This window comes from Myotis brandtii, unplaced genomic scaffold (assembly GCF_000412655.1).
Source record: "Myotis brandtii unplaced genomic scaffold, ASM41265v1 scaffold51, whole genome shotgun sequence".
Classification (NCBI taxonomy): Eukaryota; Metazoa; Chordata; class Mammalia; order Chiroptera; family Vespertilionidae; genus Myotis; species Myotis brandtii.
The window spans coordinates 1502170-1524942 of NW_005369442.1; the positions used below are offsets into that span (position 1 = coordinate 1502170).

The window sequence follows — 22773 nt, forward strand, 5'->3', positions numbered from 1 at the left end:
AGCTTTTTATTATGTAGGATTACAGCAGGAATGTAGATTTGACTTAGACCCAAACCAGGATAGTGACAGATTGCTACCAAGCACTGCTGTATTGCCATTCAACACCAGCAGACCTACAATCGGAAAACCAAATTCATCCCAGAAAACAACCAAAATGTTCATCTATGGATGCATGGATAAAGAAAATGTGGTGTATGCATATAATGGAATATTATTCAGTCTTGAAAGAGAATGAAATCTTGCCATTTGTGACAGTATGGATGGACCTGGAGAGGATTATGCTAAGTGAAAAAGCCAATTAGAGAAAGATAAATAACCATATGATCTCGCCTGCATGTGGAATATTTTTTTAAAATGAACTCAGGTACAGAGAACAGACTGCTGATTGCCAGGAGGGTGTGTGTGTGAGGGTGGGCAAAATGGATGAAGTGGGTGGTGGTTAAAAGGTATAAACTTCCAGTTATAAAATATATAGGTCATGGGATGTGTAATGTACAGCATGGTGACTATAGTGAATACTGTACTGAATGTTTGAAAGTTGCTAAGAAAGCAGATCTTAAAAGCCCTCATCACAAGGAAAAAATTAGTTGTAACTCTTGATGATGGATGTTAACTAGAATTAGTGTGGTGGCCTTTTTTGCTTTATATACAAATACCAAATTTTTATTTTGTACACCTGAAACTAACATAATGTTATGTGTTAATTAAACCTCGATAAAAATTCATCTTTATGATTCCTTTTCGTGTAATCTTTTATTATTTGGAGACTTAAGTCTGTGGGGTAAATCAGCGAATGATTAGGATTTTTAACTTAGTGTGGTGGCCATTTTTGCATTATATACAAATACCAAATTGCTATTTTGTACACCTGAAACTAATATAAGTTAATTAAACCTCGATAAAAATTCATCTTTATGGTTCCTTTTCGTGTAATCTTTTATTATTTGGAGACTTACGTCTGTGGGGTAAATCAGCGAATGATTAGGATTTTTAATTGCATGAGCAATAAATTCTCAGTAGAAATTATAAGTACTCTGACAGCTGCCTAGAAGCCGATCAGTGTCGTTGGAGACACCAGAATGGCTCAGGTCCACAGTGCTTTGAAAGGAGAAAGGGGACTATTTTTATCTTCCCAGGAAACACATAACTTAAACACTTCTTAGGCTTATCTAAACCTCCAACTTGGGAGGAATTAGGCAAAGTGTCATTTGGTTTCCTGCTGGTTGCAGAATATGTAAGAATCCATAGCTTAGATTTAACCTGGAGAATTATAGAAGGTTATGTGTCTTTAAGAGTAAAATGTATATTTAATGCCTTTCACAGTGCTTTGAGACACTTACAAAAATGCAGATGAGCCCAGATTTTCATTTTTTAGGAATCAGATTTGTACCTAGCTTATTCTGTATGCATTAAACATTTTCATAGTGCAGCTTATCACGTACAGCCCAAACTGTAATCATGCAACTTAGCCTTTTCAGAATGAGGTCTCTCATCACCAGCACTGGGGACAGGGCTAGGATTAGGGTGAGGCAAGAGAAGGCACCTAGGGCGCAAAATTCAAGGAACTACTCACTCATGGTGCCAACCCTGCACTTGCAAGACGTCTAGACCGAGTGCCTTCTTAAATTCTGCATTCAGAGTGTTTTCCTGGCCTCACCCTAGTCCCAGCCTGATCAAGGGTCCCTTGAGGGTACTTTTAAAAAGCGAATTGCTAGGTTAGATCCAAAACCTATGCAAAAAAAATCTCCGTGGGTGGGGCCAGGAATCTGCATTTTTACCTTTAGTACTTTTAATGCACACTGATGTTTGAGGACCCTCTGAGCTTGGTTGGCAAAGCTAAGGCCCAACAGGAAAAATGCTGCTCCGCTAGCTTCAGGTTATGACTGGGACAGTAGCTGAAAAGTCTGCCTAATTAACCAGCACACGGAGCAAGTAGGCCAGCCCTGGCCATTGTATAACTATTACCAGGTGTCACGCTGGAAGGCTTGGACTGGGCAGCACTTAAAACCAAAGCTAAATGTGATTGATTATGTAATTTTGAGCTGTTCCAATTTTTTAATTAAAAAAATGTTTTATAGGTTCATTATTAGCTACATATTCATTGTAAACAAAAACATTTTAAAAATAATTTTAAAAGAATAAAATAGAAATGATCCATAACCCTATTACCCAGAGATAACCATTGTTAACATCTTAAGTATCCTTTCAGCCTTTTTTTTCCTTCCTGTTGAGTCAGTTGCACTAAAAGTCATCATGTGGCATTAGGAAGGATGAGTGACAAAAGGAATATTGGTATGAGGAGATCTGTCTTATGAACTCAGGCACATTTGAGTCCTGTCTAGTTATCTTTGCTGTCTATGTGGTGTGGCTCCTCCGCTCTCAACATTAATCTCAGTATTAAAAGGAATTCACATGTCCCGGTATGTATGTGAGTTTCTTAACTGTGCAAAAGTAGTAGAAATAGTGCCCCTACACAGGAAAGTTGACCTTAGGCTATTTTTCCAGGTCCCTTCTTGTGACTCTAATTGAATTCCTATGGAATAGGAGGGACTTGTTCCTTTGGGGGAGACGTAGTCACTCAACAGCTCTTTCTGTGGGTCCATCACAGGTCAGACTCTGCTAGGGGTCAGGGGTGTACAAACAGACGGAGGAAGTGCAGCCTGGTGGAGGAGTGTCCGGTGATCTAAAGTCCCGCAGGAACAGGGAGGAGGGACCAACCACCTAGGCTTTGGAGAGTTGAGCATGGCTTGGAAAGGAGGTGACACTGGAATTGAGTCCAGAGAGACACACCGAAGGCTACCTGCAGTCTCCAGCAAATAGCTCGGTTCTAAAGCTCCACTTTTTTTGTGTTATGTCCTACTTTCCAGTTTGATCACACAGTTGCCCGTGATAATTAAACGAAGCTTGCCAGATGGATGCTTTCGCAAGGCGATGGCTCGTTTTCTTGCTCTATTTGTGAAAGCTGGCATTGGGTCCAAAGTCTCAAGGATGCCCCTACCTTGAGATTGCTTTGGAGTGTCGCTCTCTTGGGTGTCTAGCCAAATGGCCAGCCCATCAGCAGGGCCAGGTTGAGTGACAGGTGGGTGTGCCATGCATGTGGACACTCTGATCCCTTCCAAGCTGTTTTGCCTGCAAGGAGTTGAGGTGCTGAGAGGTTGTTCTACAAAGATGTCATTTATCAGTGGTACCTTCCTTTGAGGAAATAAGCTCCCTAAGCCTCTGACCCATCAGTCTTTCCTTCTCACCAGAGTTTTCCGATCAGCTGCAACATAATTGATGTCAAATTCCCAATTTATGAGATTAAAATACATACACATTTTCACACTTTCTTAAAGAAGCAATTTTTAGGTCATGGAAGAGAAAATTTAGAGTGGCAAATGTAGTGAACTTAATTGGTAGCAAACTTGATTAACCAAGGAGGGTGTGCACTCTGAACAGAAAAGAATAACTGAATCATTAATAATTGTTTCATTTCTGCAAATTGTTCTTAGTTTTTTATTTATTTCTGTGAATCATTCTTGTCCTCCATCTCATTTAATTGTCATAATATCCCTATGAAATGGGTACTATTTAATTAGTGAGACATATCCATTGGTTGCTTTCCTCACACACTCTGACCCAGTTCCAGGGATCAAACCTGCAACTCAGGTATGTGCCCTTGACCAGGATTAGAATCCAAGATTGTTGGTGTGAGGGTTGACGCTCTAACATTGAGCATAGCAGCCATGGCGTAATTAATGACCCATTTTACCCATGAGGAGACTTGATGGAGGCGCCCAGAACTGGTGAGTGTTGGAGCCGGTGTGCAGGGCTGTCTACCACACATGTGGCCTCCCGAGTTCTGTACTTACCTGGGCATTCAATGCTGCACCAAGGATCCAGGGTGAGCACATCACCGTCCTTGCCATTCAGATGTTATTCAGCGGTTCTCAACCTGTGGGTTGCGAACAATGAAAATACATCCTGCATATCAGATATTTACATTACGATTCATAACAGTAGCAAAATTACAGTTATGAAGTAGCAGCGAAAATAATTTTATGGTTGGGGGTCACCACAACATGAGGAACTGCATTAAAGGGTCGCGGCATTAGGAAGGTTGAGAACCACTGGAGCTTGCTCGTTATCAAAGGGTTAAAATGCTCCAAATATATTACTAATAGAACAACTGAGCATAAGTTCATCCCCTTCCACTTTAGAAATAATCTGGAGAATTTGCTTTAGGGCACCCTTGATTGAATATCCGTTGATTATTGTAGTTACACAGAAATGTCAAATTAGAGCATTCCTGCTGATATAATTTACTCTTTTGGTGATTGTACTCAGGTTTAGATAAATGTATGAATAAAACTCTGGGGCTGGTTTCCTCCTCTAATTTTGTATTTTGCATCTGAAGTAAAAATTTGGAGTTAAAAGCCCATATTGTATTTTACTCTTATGTTTTGGGTTTTCTGTGAATAGGGTGATCCAGCTCTTTATCTGTACCACTTCTTCACCTCCCCCTCTAGAAAAGAGGGAATTCTTGAGAGAGAGAGAGAGGGGCGGCGGGGGGGGCTTTGCTTTTCCTGTATTTATTCATTCCAGTCCCCACATTAACTTGAAATCCCGATGTCGGGAATTTTCACCTTTAGAATAATCGGGAAGTGTTAGTGCCTTCATTAGAAGCAGTCTTTCAGCTTCCCACTCCCTGGAAATAGAACCCCTGCCAGGTGGTCCTGCCCTCCGCTTCAGCCATCCCCGGATCAGAGTTCTCAGAGACCCCACATCTGCAGGGTGCGCTGTTCTAACTGTGGAAGCCTTTCCTGGGCTGACCTTCACAGCCCCCCTCCCTGGACCTTCCATGCACTGGTTTGGATTCTTCCCTCGAGTAACGTGTTCCCTCAAGGTCGTCTCCAGCCTCACAAAGGTTCTGAGGGTTCTGAGTGGCGTGAGTCTCGGGGATGTTCTCCAGCAGTTTGACGTGTGGCTACTTCTCTTTTCCTGCAGCAAAGCCAGAGATCTTGACTTCTGAGAGGCTCACGAATGGCATGCTCCAGTGTGTGGCAGCAGGATTCCCGGAGCCCACAATAGATTGGTACTTTTGTCCAGGAACGGAGCAGAGGTGAGATGATTATTTTTGTTACCACTTGACATGCAGAAGGGAAGGACTGCAATTCGGCTGAATTTCAACTATGTTTTCAGATTTTTTCCTCCCAAAAAAGCTTTGTTTCGAGGATTCTATTTTTCTGTCCGTGTGGCTTTTGAGACGGCATAATTGCTATATTTTTCTTGGTAGACATTAATTTTGTTTGCTGAAAATGATTACTGAATGACTTCTCTATTTTGATAGTTATCTTTTTGGATTTATCATGCAATTCTAACCCGCAGGTAGATAAAGCAATTTTCCAGGACAGAGTAATTAGATTTCCATTCTATACGCAGGAGGTAATGTGTCTGGGAAATGTGGCTATAGTTATTGTGAAAAAAATTACCTCAGAAGTTAATTGCCAAGTTACCAAAAAGTAATGATCGTGCGGTTATAACGTGCATATGGCGTTTGTCAGCTCCAAGTTCTGAAGCGGTTTTCTCGGTGATTAGGTGCCCAGCCCCTGAGCAGAGCACATCTGGCTTTGTGCTTCCTCCCCCTGAGAATCCACACTTAAGCCTTAAATCGTCCTTTCATATTACCTGAAGATGAAAATGGGGTCAACCTTGCTGTTTTTATCCAGCAAATGGTATTTTATGCTCGGGCTTTAAAAGCCCGGTGTAACATCACAATTGAATAGTGCGGATAATAACAGAAATTTTATTTTTCATGGAATAGACCTTTTTATCACAACAAATGGGAAGAGGTTACATAGGATTGTGGTTTTCAGCTGAGTTTGAGTGGAATGTTTTCTTTGGGGAAGACCATATCAATCATGATTTTAAGTCTATTCCGTCATTGGCCATGTCACTTCTGGTAATATCTACATTGCAATAATAGGGTTGGTTCAAGACCCCTGAAAAGTCTGCCCATAGCAGAAGAAACCCAAGTAATGATAGTCGGCCATTTAGCAATTATTTATGGTGCGCCAACTGTATGCCCGACACTGGTCTAGGGAACAAAATACACTCAAGTCCCAGCTTTGTGAGCTCATGTTTAAAGGGTGGAGATGGACAAAGAAAATAAAGAGCTAATGCAGGATGATATTAAGAGCTAAGGAGGAAGACAGAGCAAGGTAAGGAATGGAACACTGCTAGGCACGTGGGAGTGGGGTGGGGAGGGATACTTTAAATAGACTCATCAGGGTCTGGCTCTTCATGGTCTTTGCCACCTGGAGTGCATCCTGGCTGGACAGCCTGCACCTCCCGGCATAGAACCTCCAGTGGGTCCTCACGGCTGGGGTTCTGGGGGTTGCCTGTGGTCATCGTGTTGACACAATGCTTTCTTGCTCCATGCTTTTCCTCTTCAACCTTTCACTATTAGTTTATTTCAGGGTATTTAAGTCATTTCTGTTTAACAATCCAGGGTGAGTCTTATCCCAGTGTTACAGTGGTAGGAACTGGGTCTTGTAGATTTTGAGGTAACTTGTCAGGAGTCAACAGAATAGGTGTTTGAGTCACAATTCAAACCCATGCCTCACTCCGAAACCTCTCTCCGTCTTCTCTTCCGTGGCGCTTTCCCCCTCCCTGTGCCATGGAAGGGCTCACTCGTCCTCAGACACTTCCGGTTGTCAGAGGAAATTTCCAGTTATGAACCCCTAACTTAGTTTGAAAAGAATGCCAAACCCAGGGTGTTTGAGTGAGGGTGTTCCTGGAGTAAGTCTGGGCTGCTGTTTGCTTCCCCCTAGATGTTCTGTTCCTGTTGGGCCGGTGAATGTGCAGATACAGAACTCCTCTGTGAACCCGTTTGGCAAGCTGGTGGTTCAGAGTTCCATCGATGACAGTGCCTTCAAGCTCAACGGCACGTTCGAGTGCAGGGCTTACAACGATGTGGGCAAGAGTTCTGCCTTTTTTAACTTTGCATTTAAAGGTAACAGCAAAGGTATATTTCTTTTTAATCCAATTTAAGGGGATGTTTAGGCTCTGCTACCATTATCAATCATGATTTTAAGTCCATTCCATCATTGGCCATGTCATTTCTGGTAATATCTACATTGCACTGTACTGTCATCAAACTCACTAAGTTTCATTCCATACTAGTCTGTTAATAAAATGTATGCGGTAATTTTACCCATGTTACTATATGGATCTTACACATGTGTGTGCACATATCTATGTATGTATGCATGCATGCATGTGTGTATACATATAATGCATCATAAAGTTCATGCAATAATTGTTTTTATTTAAAAGGAGTAGAGAAAGAAAATGGGGGAATATATTTTCCTTATATCGACACAGAAACAGAATTAGGATATTCTCAATTTAAACATTTATATTCCATTTAAAATCAGTTATTTTAACACATTGCCAGATACTATATCAGAAAGTTAACATTGCCTTTTATGAAGTCATGTTAGTGAGCTGTTTCTTTAACATCTTTAAAATTTGATTCATGAGTGACTGGCTCTCCTAACAGAAGTTAAATGATCCTTGTGGACACATTGATGAATTGGCATGACATTAGAAGACAAAGAAACTGAGCACCTACATTCTTAGGGCTCACTTTTTGTTTTTCTGAGTTGGCAAAGGCGAGTGCCAAAAGTGGTGTATTTTCAGTTTTTGAGTAATGAGGGGAAGAATTCTTACATTGTTCTGCACCATAGATTTTTTTTTTCAGACGGGGCAATAAAAAGAACACTTTAAAAGTGTTTTTCTCAGTGTAGGAAACTTGGAAAACACAAGAAAGCATAAAGAAGAAAATAGAAACCACCCATAAAGGACATTTCTTAAAAGTTGTCGAAGGAAGGAATTTGGTTGAAGTACAAAGTTCATTCAGATGTTGCTTTTCATTGACCAACGGCATAAAATTACTTTTGTGCTATAGGAATCTCAGGCTCTCTTCCCACAGTATCTGGTTCAAAATTATTTTTAAAAGATTCCCTTGAATAACGGAGTAAGATGATAACCAAGGCAAGCGGCTGGGATGTGCACGGCTTCGAATGGCGCCATGGGCTGTGAGATGGGAGGCGGGCGGTTTGGGGTAGATGGTGTGGTGAAGACCCAGTCCTGCGGATAGGTTGTGATTCCACGCTCCTCTTTCATTTTAGAGAAAATTCATGCCCACACCCTGTTCACGCCTTTGCTGATCGGTTTTGTGATTGCGGCCGGCATGATGTGCATTATTGTGATGATTCTTACCTACAAATACTTACAGGTAACTATTCGTTTGTTCTCTGCCCTGAGCGCTGTAATGATTGACACGTTGATCATTAAAAGAAAATACATCTTTTCCTTTCTCCCCCCACCAGAAGCCCATGTATGAAGTACAGTGGAAGGTTGTTGAGGAGATCAATGGAAACAATTATGTGTACATAGACCCAACGCAACTTCCTTATGATCACAAGTGGGAGTTTCCCAGAAACAGGCTGAGTTTTGGTCAGTATGAAACAGGGGCTTTCCAAGGAGCCTTTTTGTGTTCATATAACAATGACTTTAGGGAACCCCAACAGCTTCCCTTGTTTTCTCCCACCTGAGGCAATAAATTTTTCCTGTGCAAAGTCACCATCTTTGAAAGATTTGGCATCAAGCACGTAGGGAAATGTATCTAAACACATTGTCCTTAATTCCATTGTTAAAATCACACAGATGGTCCTTTGGTCCCACCAACTTACTTGGTTGTCTTCCTTTCTGCAGGGAAAACCTTGGGGGCCGGCGCCTTCGGCAAAGTTGTGGAGGCCACAGCTTACGGCTTGATTAAGTCGGATGCAGCCATGACTGTTGCTGTGAAGATGCTCAAGCGTAAGTTTCTTCAGGCTACTGCCTGTATTCAACACCAGTTTGTCAATTTTTTTATTTTTTATTTTTGCTAAAATAAGGTGTTTCTCATTTTAGCGAGTGCCCATTTAACAGAACGAGAAGCCCTCATGTCTGAACTCAAGGTCTTGAGCTACCTCGGCAATCATATGAATATCGTGAATCTTCTGGGAGCGTGCACCATCGGAGGTAAAGCCGCCACCAACTGGTCTTTGATGATCTGTCAGTGATTCCCCTCTCCCAGTTATTGTTCTGAAGACTGTATATTTTAGTTTTATCATCATGGGTGGGGCAGCCCAGGACACACCTTAGTTACTGCCCTGTATGTGTCCTCATCAGTGACCTCTTGCATATCTCAAGAACGATGTCTCATCTTGCCCAGAAAGCTTTTCTTTTTATCTTGTAGGATTTATATTTTGCTGCCTCATATTTAGTCACTCAAGGGTTAAGATTCATTTTCATACTATAATTAAATGGAGGCCTTTAAGCCTACCAGCTCTCAAATATACACCAAATGAGGCAAACACTTCACTTTTGTTAAAAATAAGTTTCCAATTCTGAAGCCTCAGTTGAGCCTCCCATCCCGGGTTTCATTTTGGACGAAAGGAACAAAGCCGTGTGAAAGGAACTGTTCCCGGAGATCTGGAGAGCTCCACGGTCAAGTTGACAACTTTATATAATTTCTTAAAACAGGCCCCATAACCGTTGCTTCACCACATCATGAATTGTTCATGAGAAACTTCTGCCCATGTTAATTAGTTGCCTGTTAACTTCAGAGCTTCCGTGTTAGGCATTCACAACACCAAGAAAATGTTCGACTTAGGAGTGCTCAGAACACAGGTGATGGTGATGCCCTGTCATTTCAGGGCTTCGCCCGTTTCCTAATGGGTCTCAGCTGGCTTTTCCACGCAGTTGGCTTTCCTATTATGCTGCAGCCTGTGCCATCATTTCCATGACAATGTTACCGAGAGGGTGTGAGCCCCACTGTGTGTAAGCAGAGTGAGTCCGAGGATTCAAATAGGAAGTTTGATAATAGTATAACCAGAAATCACACCTGCCCCTAACCACTGACACACATGTAGGTTAAAAGGGGCTTGCTTGTTTAGTTTTATTCACATAAGGCTGCTTTTTGGTAAGCAATGCTGTTTTTTTTAAAAAATATATTTTTATTGATTTCAGAGAGGAAAAGAGAGGGAGAGAGAGATAGAAACATCAATGATGAGAGAGAATCACTGATTGGCTGACTCCTGCATGCCCCCTACTGGGGATCCAGCCCGCAACCCAGGCATGTGCCCTTAACCAGAATCGAACCTGGGACCCTTCAGTCCACAGGCCAATACTCTATCCACTGAGCCAAACCAGCTAGGATGATAAGCAATGTTAATAGTTGGATTGTGTTGGTACTCAGTAAGCTTGTCCGTTGAAACGGATTGTTCCTGGCTTGGATCACCATTGGGCATTTTTCTGGGAGGCAGGATTTGTCTATATAGCTCAGCTCTTTCTAACCTTTTCCTTTTTTGCTTATAGGGCCCACGCTGGTCATTACAGAATATTGTTGCTATGGTGATCTTTTGAATTTTTTGAGGAGAAAACGTGATTCATTTATTTGCTCGAAGCAGGAAGATCATGCAGAAGCGGCACTTTATAAGAACCTTCTGCATTCAAAGGAGTCTTCCTGGTAAGACTGATTTACATAAACAGTCAGCTGTTGACAGGCAGTTCTGGGGTCATAAGGGTTTGCAATCAAGGCTGATTCTTTAAAAAAAGTGAACTGAGGTACTTTGAGGTGCAAAATCAGAATTATTAAATCATTTAAATGTGATTAACAGTTTGCAGAGTTTAAATCATGCTTTTAAAGATTCAGGTAGTCTTAAACTTAGATTTTTGCTGACATATTTTTCTTTAATGCATATTTAGTTTTTTCCTAAGCTTTTGTTCTGCTCAACAGAATGAACTCTATACCTGTTTCTCTTATCATGGCTCTGCTCTTGTGTGTCAGTCCATTTATCCTGTGGCACTGGTACTGTATGCATCTTTACAGTGAGACACCGTTTATAGGAAAATGCGCAAGCTTGTCAAGTCGTCACAGTAAATTCCTTTAAAGCCTTTATCAGAATGGCAGAAAGCTCTGAACCTAACTGCTTGTAGGTTTCTCGCCATCTACCTCTAAATTATTTCTATATACTTAACCCTTCAAAAAAACAAAATCAAAACCTCATTATGCTATAAAAAGGCACATTTAAAGAAATTCTGTACCTTATTTTCATCTCTTTCATCATTGGTAACATTCTGAATTTAAATGATGTGTAAAGAGCTTCAAGTTCTTCTAAGGAGAATTAGTGTGGTTTACAACAAGAATAGAAATCATCTCTGCCATGCCTGCCTCTTTTTTCCGAATGTTAAGTTACACCACTAAAGAAGGTTTCCTGGATTCACTCAGCCCAACAGAAATCCTACTTCTCATGCCCAGTCCCTTATTCTTTATATTTCTGCATTTGTGCAGTGGGTTTCTCCTCTCCTTTTTATACTGTTGCCCCTGTATTTAGAGATGGCAAATCTATCTCCTAACCAAGCATGTCAAACTCGCGGCTGGTAGGCCGCATGCCAAACGAGCCGCCGGCTGCAAGTTTGACATGCTTGTTAACCTGTTAACTCCAGACCCTTAAGGAGACCTCAGTAAACTTTACTGATGGGCAGTTACCTCTTCAAGCCCTTTTATGTACCTGTGGATAAGGTTTTAAACCCCAGGTGAATCTTTTTACTTTTTTTTTAAAATCCTTTAAACTTGAGTACCATCAAGTGGTAGTAAAACACGATACCAACCACCTTTTGTTAGTTCCTCCAGAGCAAATGCTCCTTCTATGAGTAAAGGAGCCTTATTTCTAAAGCTTTGATCCCAGATGTATTTTTTTTATTTTTTAACTTTCTGAAATAATGGCCTAAATTGTTCAGTCCTGTGTGGTGTTCTTTGTGCTTTGGGATCCCATATGGGACTGAACCATCCGCACATTCTGAGGGAGATAGTTGTCATGGTGTTTCTATGCTAATCACAAGCAGGAAGTACTAGAAATCTTGAAGACTCTCCAGCCAAATGTTGCAGATTCAAGAGGTCCAGATGGTTCAGAAAATCATCCAAATTATTGGTGTTTATCTGAACCAAACTTGGTTTTTTTAAACCTTCTTCCATCAGTTGCTATATGTTAATGATCCCTGTCTTCTCCCCCATAACACATCACAGAAGCTCTGGTTCTTTGTCTCTTTCATCTTGTCTCTTGGGGCTAATTTAGAGAGTTTGAAGTAATGTGGAATGATGCCTTTTTTTGGCTCTGTTTCCCATTAAATCTCCAGTGGCAAGGGATGGGAAATTTCTAAACTGAGTACCGTCTATGATTGAACACACAAAAAAAGCCATCTAATTCCTAGGGATTGGACCCTAATGTTGAATGTTAAAAATTCACCTCTTAACTGAACAAGGTTTTCTTCAGTCAAATTTGGCAATATTTTTTTGAATAAAATCAGCCTGTTATGTAAAAAGGGATGGGGAGATAGAACCTGTCCCTTCAGTGTTCCCCCCATTTCCCATTTTATTCGATCATGATTTGATGGATGTTTTATCTCTCCCAGTAATGACAGTACTAATGAGTACATGGACATGAAACCCGGAGTTTCTTATGTTGTACCAACCAAGGCAGACAAAAGGCGATCGGCAAGAATAGGTGGGTACCCATCAAGTAATGAAATCAACTTCATTTACAGAGGATTTCTCAGACCACTGTGGAATACAACACCATTCCTGGTACTGACCAGTTCTCCTGTATAGTAGGGTCCAGTGGCAATGCCATTCGTGGTCAGTGACAGTTAAGGTTTTTAAGAGGGTCTACAAGGCCACAACCTGGGTTATTGTATCGAAGCATCTTAATGCAACTGTGAAAATATATGCATATCAAATATGTATTTTGCATATCAAAATATATCACATACGTATTTTGCATGTGAAAATATGAGATTTTTGTACTAATCCACCATCCTTCTCCCCTGATGATTGTGTAACCTTGCCCGGGATTGTGAATATTACTTTGTGATTCAGTATCTACCCGTCCTCAACACTGGGGAGGTCATTGGCCTGCAAGTTCACATTAGTTCATTTGTTACCTTTGGTGTGACCTTTGTCACCGTCTTTTGTTTTCCTCGCCTTTAAGGTTTCAGTTGCTCAGAAAATCCTTCTCCTCTCAACAGGCTCATACATAGAAAGAGATGTGACACCTGCCATCATGGAAGATGACGAGTTGGCCCTGGACCTGGAAGACCTGTTGAGCTTTTCTTACCAGGTGGCGAAGGGCATGGCCTTCCTGGCCTCAAAGAACGTAAGTGGGAGTGGTTTTCAGAAGAGTCTCTCCCTCCAGAACGAAGCATTTTACAGCCGTAGTTAGAATGCAGAGTGTCATTTTGAAGTGTGGTAACCAAAGCAGAGGAAATGTAGTTTCTTCATGTTCCAACTGCTGTCTGTTTAGAATTCCTGCTCTCATTTATAAGACTTAAAGTGTAATTCTGTCTAAATGAGCTTTCTATGAATATTTTTTATATGCAATGCATTCATTTAAACCTTTTGGCTTTTAAGATATAGAAGCTATTCTTAGAGAATAGATAGCTATTTTATCAGCAGAAGCAAGGGGAAGTGCCTTACATAGTTGCAGTGCTTGGAGGGCATATACGTGGGTTTTATTGAAGATAGACTACTAACATTGCATGTATGGTTTATAAAATGTTGGGGGAATAGGGATCAGAGAGAATAATAAACATTTGGGAAAAGACTGGGGATAGGAAGAGAATGAGGGAACCAAAACGAGGAACATGGTCTCTGTAAGGGTGAGAGGAATTCCCTAGGAAGTGGGATGACCAGAATAGCATAAGGTCACAGATCCGACTTTTATGTGTCAATGGTGACATTTCCAAACAATTACCAAACTAAAAGGGGATATGGGGTGGCTGAAATAAAGAGCTTCTCCCTGTGTCCTTGGGAGATGTCAAGTTGAAGTTGCAAAGACATATTAGAAACTCCTATCAAAGAACATTCACAGAGAAGCATGCAAAATGAGTTTTCTTTGTAAAAAAAATAGGATACGATTATTTAATGTATTTTCCAATGAATGAAAGCAGCCCCAAGAAAGCATTTATTCAAGTTGGTTTTGGAAAGTGATTATAGTAATTAAGGTCCTAATGATGTGAAACACAAATTTTGAGCATCATTCAAGGCATAATTTAGAACACTTATTTTTGGTGCACTGAGTAGTTTAAATGTAAAGCAAAAGTATTGGATGTGTATAACATATGCAGCACTCTAGTATTAAACATAGTTTTCACTCTTTAAAAGTTTAAAATAAATTTAAATGGCTTCCCCCCCCCCCCCTTCTCTCCTGATAGTGTATTCACAGAGACTTGGCAGCCAGAAATATTCTTCTTACCCATGGTCGAATCACAAAGATTTGTGATTTTGGTCTAGCCAGAGACATCAAGAACGACTCTAATTATGTGGTCAAAGGAAATGTGAGTATCCACTCTCTCCTTGACAGTCCAGTGAAGATTTTAGTTTCAAGTTTTTTATAAGAATTGTTTTTTTATGATTTTCATAATGCAAATCCTACCTTTGAGGGACCATGCATTTTAGCCGTCACATTAAGTGTACTTCAGCAAAATTTGCATGGTATGCTGAACAGCACAACTAACATTCCGATAATAGAATTCCTAATTCTAATTGTGTAATTACGGGGCATGTGAAGGAAGCAGAAATAGCCTTAATTTTCATTGTAGCCTGAGAATAGCAATGAACTCAATTTTGCTCCAGTGAAACAAACGTGGACCTGAAGGTCACAGCAGGAGAATTTTATTTTGAGATTGACATGCCATGTGAAAAAGATTAAAATCGAAGGTAATGTACAGAGTTAGGTATGAAGAATGTTGGATCTGACAATCAATAGAGAGCTTATTAAATAGGTTCATAAGTTATAATTGGTTTATAGAACATAGTGATTTTATTTCAAAGTGCTTTATTTCATTGCCGTTTTCATTGTATCGCAAACCCTTGGCATTAGAATGCAGTGTCTTCACATTTTCAGAGTTGCAGTGTATTTCAGTGATGTTTGTCTGAGATACACCGGTTGTTAGAGTCTGCAGCCAGAGTGCTGGATTTCCAGAGCAGTATCCCATTAGTATGGGAAGTCATGTAGTCCTGTGTCTATATTCTTCTGCATCTATTTTCCCAGACCCATTTCTATAGTCCGGATTTATTCCTAGAGGTAGCTATTGATAAGGTAATATTTTCTCCTTCATCATTATGGCATCTCTGTGGATTGGCTACACTTGACTTGGGTTTGTAGAAACAAGTTCTAGGTTTAACTTCTAATCAAAGCATTTCTTCCCTCCCTCAAGCCCTCCCTTCCTCTTCCCCTCCCTCCCTCCCTCCCTCTCTCTTCTTTTTTAAAATAATTGATTTAAGAGAGAGAGGAATGGGAGGAATGGAGAGAGAAAGAGAGAGAGAGCGAGCAACATTGATTTGTTGTTCCACTTATTTATGCATTCATCGGTTGCTTCTTGTATCTGCCTTGACTGGGGACCGAGCCTGCAACCTTGGCATATTGGGATGACACTAACCAACTGAACTATCTGGCCAGGGCCAACACATGCATTTTAAATTAGTCTCTTCTGAGGCTAGAATTCATCATTAGGAGCGTTAATAAAACCGTGTTCTCTCCATCCTGGTGCACTGCTGAAAGGAAGAATGTGAGGTGGTTCTTTATCTAGGCCTCTCAATAGTGACAGAAGGACAAAAGGAAGAAGGCTGCAGCTTCTGGACCCAGTCTCGCCAGGCTCAAATCTGGTCCATCATTTAGTGGCTGTGTAATATTTGGCAAGAATTATCCGACACTTACGAACATGGGTCTTTCTCCTCTTGGGAATGATACTGTCAGCTGCCTCATAAAGTTGCAAGGAGGATTAAATCAATTAATATATATAAAACGTTTAGAATAGAGCCAGGCGCATTGTGGCTAATACTTATATGGCACTTATTATTTCATAGCTGTCTTACTTGAAATATAAATAATCACGACAGTGGTGATGCTGCACTTCCTTACTGCTTGTTATTGGTTGGAATAACAAGGAAGGGTTAGTTCCCACCAGCTTCCATATTGTGGGCTCCAGCTCAAGCCAGGTGAACTAACCAATCACGGATGTCACTTTCACCAGGCTACTGAATAAGGAAAATTTGCAGACAGGTTAAAAGCAATGAAACTCACATAGCATGTTACTACCCCCAAATTTACATCCTCATCATCTGAGCTCTCCTAGTTGTGTCAGTTTCCCTGGAAATCCTTTCATTTTGCATGGGTTCTCCTTAAATTTTTGTGCCAGGGTTTCCTACCCTGGATAATCCTATGGATCTTTTGTCAGAACATTGTTTTAAATGCACAGAATAAAATAAGGAGGATAACCAAGAAAAGCAGTTAAACTGATCAAAATATTAAAAAGTAAATTTGTGATATGACAATACATGTGCTTTGTTACATAGAATAACATATTCTAGAAACTATAATTTCAAAGTGGTGATGAATGTAAATACTGTACTATGATGACGATCTCCATGATTATATTGGTGACAAAGTCACAGGTCCTGCTCAGTCTACTGTGCTTTATTGCCTTCATTCATAATTTAAGGAAATACTGAACTTCATTTAGAAGTTAGTGTAAACAAGAATGCAATCTCTTCCCTTCCAAGTTCACAGGCACCTGGATTCAAGATACTTGTAGATTGCAGGTTAAGAGCCCCCGTAGGAGTTTTAGCACAACATTTCAGGGGCAGGGGAGATATTGGAAGAATTTTTCCCACCCCTATGGACTAAAATAACTTAAAAGACTATAAGAAATTGTCTTCTTAATTTTAAACTCTAAATGAGTTAAGAGGAGGGTTGATTTAGTTTTCTGTGGTAGATTAAGATCCAGGAATCCAGCACGTCTTTAAGAGGAACAGTCACGAAAAGTTTGGCTCGGTTTTAGCAGAAAGGGTTCAGGATGTGAAATTCAGCTGTTGAATTTCAGCCCTGAATCTGCCCCTCACCTTCTTGGAATAGTCATAATCATCATCAACCACTGCTATTTATTGAGTGATCGCTTATGCAAGACCATTTCTCAGCTGTTAGGTAGTCAGGCAGGACTGCTAAGCACGCTGACCCACGTTATCGCATTTAAGCCACAAAACAACTCGTGACATTTGAAGTATTTTTGTTTTATAGAAGAAGCTTAGTTACAGATGTTTAAGTGACTTGCCCAATGCATAGTTTCAGTTGCATATTAAAGAAAAAGAAATATAGGAGTACGAGGCCAGGCCTGTTAAGAGGCCCTGTGAAATACTCAGGGACCAAATCTCTCCCCTTTCCGTATAATTTTTTTTTTTTAGTTTACCTAATTGTGGAACATACATCTTTATTGATTTCAGAGAGGAAGGGAGAGGGATAGAAACATCAATGATGATGATGATGATGATGATGATGATGATGATGATGATGATGATGATGATGATGATGATGATGATGATGATGATGATGATGATGATGATGATGATGATGATGATGATGATGATGATGATGATGATGATGATGATGATGATGATGATGATGATGATGATGATGATGATGATGATGATGATGATGATGATGATGATGATGATGATGATGATGATGATGATGATGATGATGATGATGATGATGATGATGATGATGATGATGATGATGATGATGATGATGATGATGATGATGATGATGATGATGATGATGATGATGATGATGATGATGATGATGATGATGATGATGATGATGATGATGATGATGATGATGATGATGATGATGATGATGATGATGATGATGATGATGATGATGATGATGATGATGATGATGATGATGATGATGATGATGATGATGATGATGATGATGATGATGATGATGATGATGATGATGATGATGATGATGATGATGATGATGATGATGATGATGATGATGATGATGATGATGATGATGATGATGATGATGATGATTGTAGCATCTCAGTGTCCCCATCTTGAAAATAGGGATGGTATTCTTGTGAGCCACCTATTTTGGAGGTAGTTGGGGTTCATCTGAAGTCACAGGGATAAAAGGCTTTTGGGAGAGGCAGTCAAGTTCTCACCCCCAGCTCTCTGCGGGAGCCACGTCTATCGGAATAATTTGCTATTTAGCTTTTTGGAGCTTCTTAATTTACATCACTGAATCTGTTGTGCTTCCGTTACAGGCTCGGCTACCTGTGAAGTGGATGGCGCCTGAAAGCATTTTCAACTGTGTGTACACATTCGAAAGCGATGTCTGGTCCTATGGGATTTTTCTGTGGGAGCTGTTCTCTTTAGGTAAAATGATTCTTGCCAAAGGCACCTTCATAGGCTCAGAGCATCTTCTTAAGGTTTTTCCAGTGTCCTGCTTTCTTAAGATTAACACTGATTTGCAAACCATTTGTGCCTCAGGAAGCAGCCCCTACCCTGGAATGCCGGTCGATTCCAAGTTCTACAAGATGATCAAGGAGGGTTTCCGGATGCTGAGCCCGGAGCACGCACCTGCTGAAATGTAAGGGCCCGGGCACTTTCCTGCAGATTATGTTTCCCCTTTCATTTTTATTTTTAAAGACAGAAACCCAGATGTTGAGGGTTTTCGAGTAGGCCAGTTTGAAATGTCACTTGGTTCCTGTTTAAGGGCATCCTGGTCAAATGTCATTTCTGTAGCTTATTTTTATAATCTGTTGTCACCAAATACACAGAACGTTTTGGCAGCATCTCATACACAGAGTATGCCATGCAGTCTGTCCAGTTGCCCAGCCTGGGATCATTTTTGAAACAATTGCACGGCGTACGCCTGAAGCCAGGTGAAGGGCACTGAGCAATGACGGCAAACAGCCCTCGTTTTGCAGGTATGACATAATGAAGACTTGCTGGGATGCTGATCCCCTGAAAAGGCCGACATTCAAGCAGATCGTTCAGCTGATTGAGAAGCAGATTTCAGACAGCAGCAACCATGTGAGTACAGGCCCAGGTCTCCCCTCTCTGTCCCAGGGTGTCCTCCTCCTCAGGCTCTGGGGGTGAGGACGCCCCTTCCCACCCCTTCTCTCCTTGGCTTAGGTTGTAAATAGGACTTTGGATGGGAAAGGAAAGGAAAGGAAACAAGTTCTTTCTGCCTAACCCCCTGCTCTGAGCCAAAGAAGGATGTGAGATGGGGCGGGAAGAGAGTGAGGGCTTTGCATTCAGAAGTGTGGAAGTGGAAGCTTCCATAAGGATTTTCCACGTGTCCTCCCCCACCCAAATGCTGGTCATGGGGTCTGCATGGGCTCTCTCACATGTCAGGGCCATTCAGCCTTTGGAGGGTTGGGCTAATGTGAACTAGAATAAAAGCGTAGAAAAGACAGCTTGTTAGCGCAGTGAGATAAGCTTCTGCTCAAACAAGCATAACCAGAAAATGGCACAGAGCTGTGCGCCCACAAGCCGTATAGGATGCAGAGTTGTTTGAAGTTGGGAGATCCTCCCAGCGATTTAGGGAGAGAGGAAGTCAAAGCCCATATCCATATTTCTTCTGATTTTAAGAAAGACAGTGATCCTTACTTTGAGTCAGATTTTTTTTTAAGTTGCTTTTTTTCTGGATTTGGGCTTGGAGCTATCTTTCTTTTTTCTAAGCATACACCACTGGTATTTTTGGGTGAAAGCTTGCTCTTCTGGGTGGCAAAGTGTATTTCAAATTAAACAGCATTTTCCACCCAAGTGCTTGATTCTCAATGGAAGGGCCACCGCTTTCTCAGTAAATTACATCGGCTGTTGGGTTGTAGTTAGCTACCTAGATTTATAAACCTTTTAAATAGGTTAGGTAGTGCCTGTTCGAAAAGTGTCCTAGCAGAAAAGCACTTTTGTTGTGTTTTTTTTTTTTTGCCATCACTTCCTACATCATCAGGCCTTGGGGAAAAGGAGGGGTAAACAAACTTGCATTTTCTTTTGTCAGTATGATTTGGACTGTGAATGCCTTTAAACTCTCTGTGTAAGAGTCCTCCTCAAGTTATCTGGCATTCTGAAGCTACCACAGTGCCCCTTCGTCACTGTGCTCGGGGTGAGGATTAGTGTATTGACTGTGGACTTGTTTTCCTCAGATTTATTCCAACTTAGCCAACTGGAGCCCCAACCAGGAGAACATCGTGGTGGACCACTCTGTGCGGATCAACTCCGTGGGCAGCAGCACCTCGTCCACCCAGCCCCTGCTTGTTCACGAAGACGCCTGAAGCAGAGCACATGCCTGGGGTCTCCCCGACACAGTGATCCCCATTCTTCTGGTTTCTATGACTGTTTTTGTTCGACTTGCATCCTACTCCCAGAAAATGGACACCCCACTGTAATCCGTCTTTATGAGCACACTTTAGTGGCCGATGCTTTTTGTCATCCGCCCCTATCCCCTTGCCAGGCCAGGGTTCAAACTGCATATATTCCCAATAGCAGAGTAGCTCCTGGTAACAACAACAACACATTTGAGTTGGAGGAAGGGAGTGTGAAATGGGCTTTAGGCACCTTGAGTCCTTTCTGAGCCTTCTCTAGTTTCTGTTAGAAAAGTATGGTTGGTAGTATATTTAAATAAATGGCAGTAGTCACCTTCAGCCCTTGTAGCCATCCATAATGACATGATGGTGCAGTGAGATTAGAAGCTGAAACCTAAGCCCCTGATGTGGAAAATAGAGCGTGACTGGGACAAAGGTCAGACGTCTATGAATGTCTGGGCTTAAGAAATCTCCTACTTCATGATGGGAATGAGATGTCGACCATGAAAAAACGCTCCCCAAGCCTGAATGGAGACTTGCTGCTGAGCCGTGAGCCTGTGTCCTGCTGACCTGCTTTCTGGCCAGTTAGCTGTCAGGGCGCTGGATTGGAGAGAGGGCCTCCCCCATTCACGTTGTATATACTCATCCTGCAATTGTACATGTTCATATACCTGAGGGAGGAAAACCCACAAGGTGTCTTTTCTGGATACGACTCTGCTCAAGTCTGCTGTATGTAGGAATAGATACAGAGCCAGGCAAGTGTGAAGGACACAGTTAGTGCTTTTTTTTTTAAAGAAAAACCATAATTGTTAAGCACAATCTTAAGAACAATCTTCTTATGTAGCCAAGGAACTTGCTGTACAGATTCCCCAGAACACGCCTATTAGCTTCAGAATTCACTGCATGACTCCGGCAGGAGTGAGAAAACAGTGCTGTCTTGGTTTGGATGCTTCTGTAGCAGGAAAGAAAATTTAGATTCAGGCTCCTTTGCAGACATGTCTTGGACGCTGGGCCAGTATCTATATAAAGTGTGTATGTGTGCGTGCATGTGTGTGCTTATAGACACATCTTTTGGGCGGTATTTTTGCCCTGAGCCCAAGAGGGTCCTTAGTACCCAAGAAGTAGCTTGGCTTTCATTGTCCGTACTGCTCTTCGTTCCCTTCACCTTGCTGTCCTGAGAAGCTTACCAAAAGCTCACATAGAGGCATGTAGGAAGCCGAGTGCCTAAAGTACCTATTTATTTGCAATCCACCGCCACTTAAGGCACTGCGTTATTTATACTCGACATACTGTACTCGTTCCTTAGACCTTATTAATGCTACTTTCCCACTGGAATGTATTTAAATTTTACCCTTTAGGTTGTAGCCTGGATATTATTCTTAGTTTACCTTCTCTTTCATCACTGCCCAACTACAAGAGGTCCATGTGGTACATGGCAAGGCTTCTGTGTTGTCTTGCAAGATGCAGGTCTGCTGCCTTCACGGTTCCCCCTTCCTAGTCCCTTAGGTGACATGTAGAGAACTGTGGCCATTTATCTGGAAGTAACCATTTGCACTGGAGTTCTATGCTCTCGCACCTTTCCAAAGGTAACCGGTTTCGGGGTTTTGTTGTCAACGTAAGAGATTGTCGCTGTTTGCCATACTTGGAAAATTTCCTTTACGTTGCTGTTGACTTCAATTAGAGTAAGAAAAGTGGTTAACTGTAGATGTCTAGGTACTTCAGGGGCACTTCACTGAGAGTTTTGTCTTGGATATTCTTGAAAGTTTATATTTTTATAATTTTTTTTTGGTTGTTACATCAGATGTTTCTTTGCAGTGGCTTAATGTTTGAAATTATTTTGTGGCTTTTTTTTTGTTTGTAAATATTGAAATGTAGCAATAATGTCTTTTGAATATCCCCAAGCCCATGAGTCCTTGAAAATATTTTTTATATATACAGTAACTTTATGTGTAAATATGGAAACAGTGCAAGTTTAAAGGATGTTGGTGTTCTATGTGTTTTTTTCCTGATATGTTGTCCAACTGTTGACAGTTCTGAAGAATTCTAATAAAAATGTAAATATATAAATCAAGTAAATTGTTTGATTATTTCAAGCTGAAATTAAATTTTAAAGTGGTAAGGTGCACTCACCTGGACATTAGGAAGTTTTGTGCCCAGTGTGCACAGGATCCATGCCAGGCTCAGATCACTAGGATTTACATACTTGAAAATTTAAGACATTTATTAAGGATTTGATATGTGCTATATTTTCTTATCCTATTCTTAAAATTCTTGGTCTTCATTTACATAGAAAAATATAGAAAATGTTTGGAGAATTCTACACATCACTATGATTATTGTTAGGTTAACTCATGTGGAATGACCATTTTTGTGGGCAAAATAATGGTCAGATAGTAACAGTTTTATGTGACTTCAGCTAATATAACTGGCGCGTTTCCTTCTACAAGAGACTGTCTAAAACATGAATTCACAAGGTTGACATGAGGAGTCTCCCACGCAAGTGGTTTGTATTCTTGTTGCTTGGGTTTTGAA

General features: G+C 41.0%; 1 protein-coding gene across 1 annotated transcript in view; it reads left to right on the plus strand.

Annotated features, from left to right (window-relative positions):
* The window catches only part of KIT (v-kit Hardy-Zuckerman 4 feline sarcoma viral oncogene homolog), a 56305-nt gene extending 34523 nt beyond the window's left edge, over positions 1-21782 (plus strand). Inside the window, exons 9-22 of the mRNA XM_014548460.1 lie at positions 4987-5101; positions 6813-7006; positions 8175-8281; positions 8376-8502; positions 8761-8865; positions 8959-9069; positions 10408-10558; positions 12505-12596; positions 13117-13244; positions 14302-14424; positions 18196-18307; positions 18422-18521; positions 18862-18967; positions 20083-21782. Coding sequence (XP_014403946.1) covers positions 4987-5101; positions 6813-7006; positions 8175-8281; positions 8376-8502; positions 8761-8865; positions 8959-9069; positions 10408-10558; positions 12505-12596; positions 13117-13244; positions 14302-14424; positions 18196-18307; positions 18422-18521; positions 18862-18967; positions 20083-20211 — 1700 coding nt within the window. The 3' untranslated portion in view covers positions 20212-21782. The remainder of the gene's footprint in view (positions 1-4986; positions 5102-6812; positions 7007-8174; positions 8282-8375; positions 8503-8760; positions 8866-8958; positions 9070-10407; positions 10559-12504; positions 12597-13116; positions 13245-14301; positions 14425-18195; positions 18308-18421; positions 18522-18861; positions 18968-20082) is intronic.
* The last annotated feature ends 991 nt before the right edge of the window (positions 21783-22773 follow it).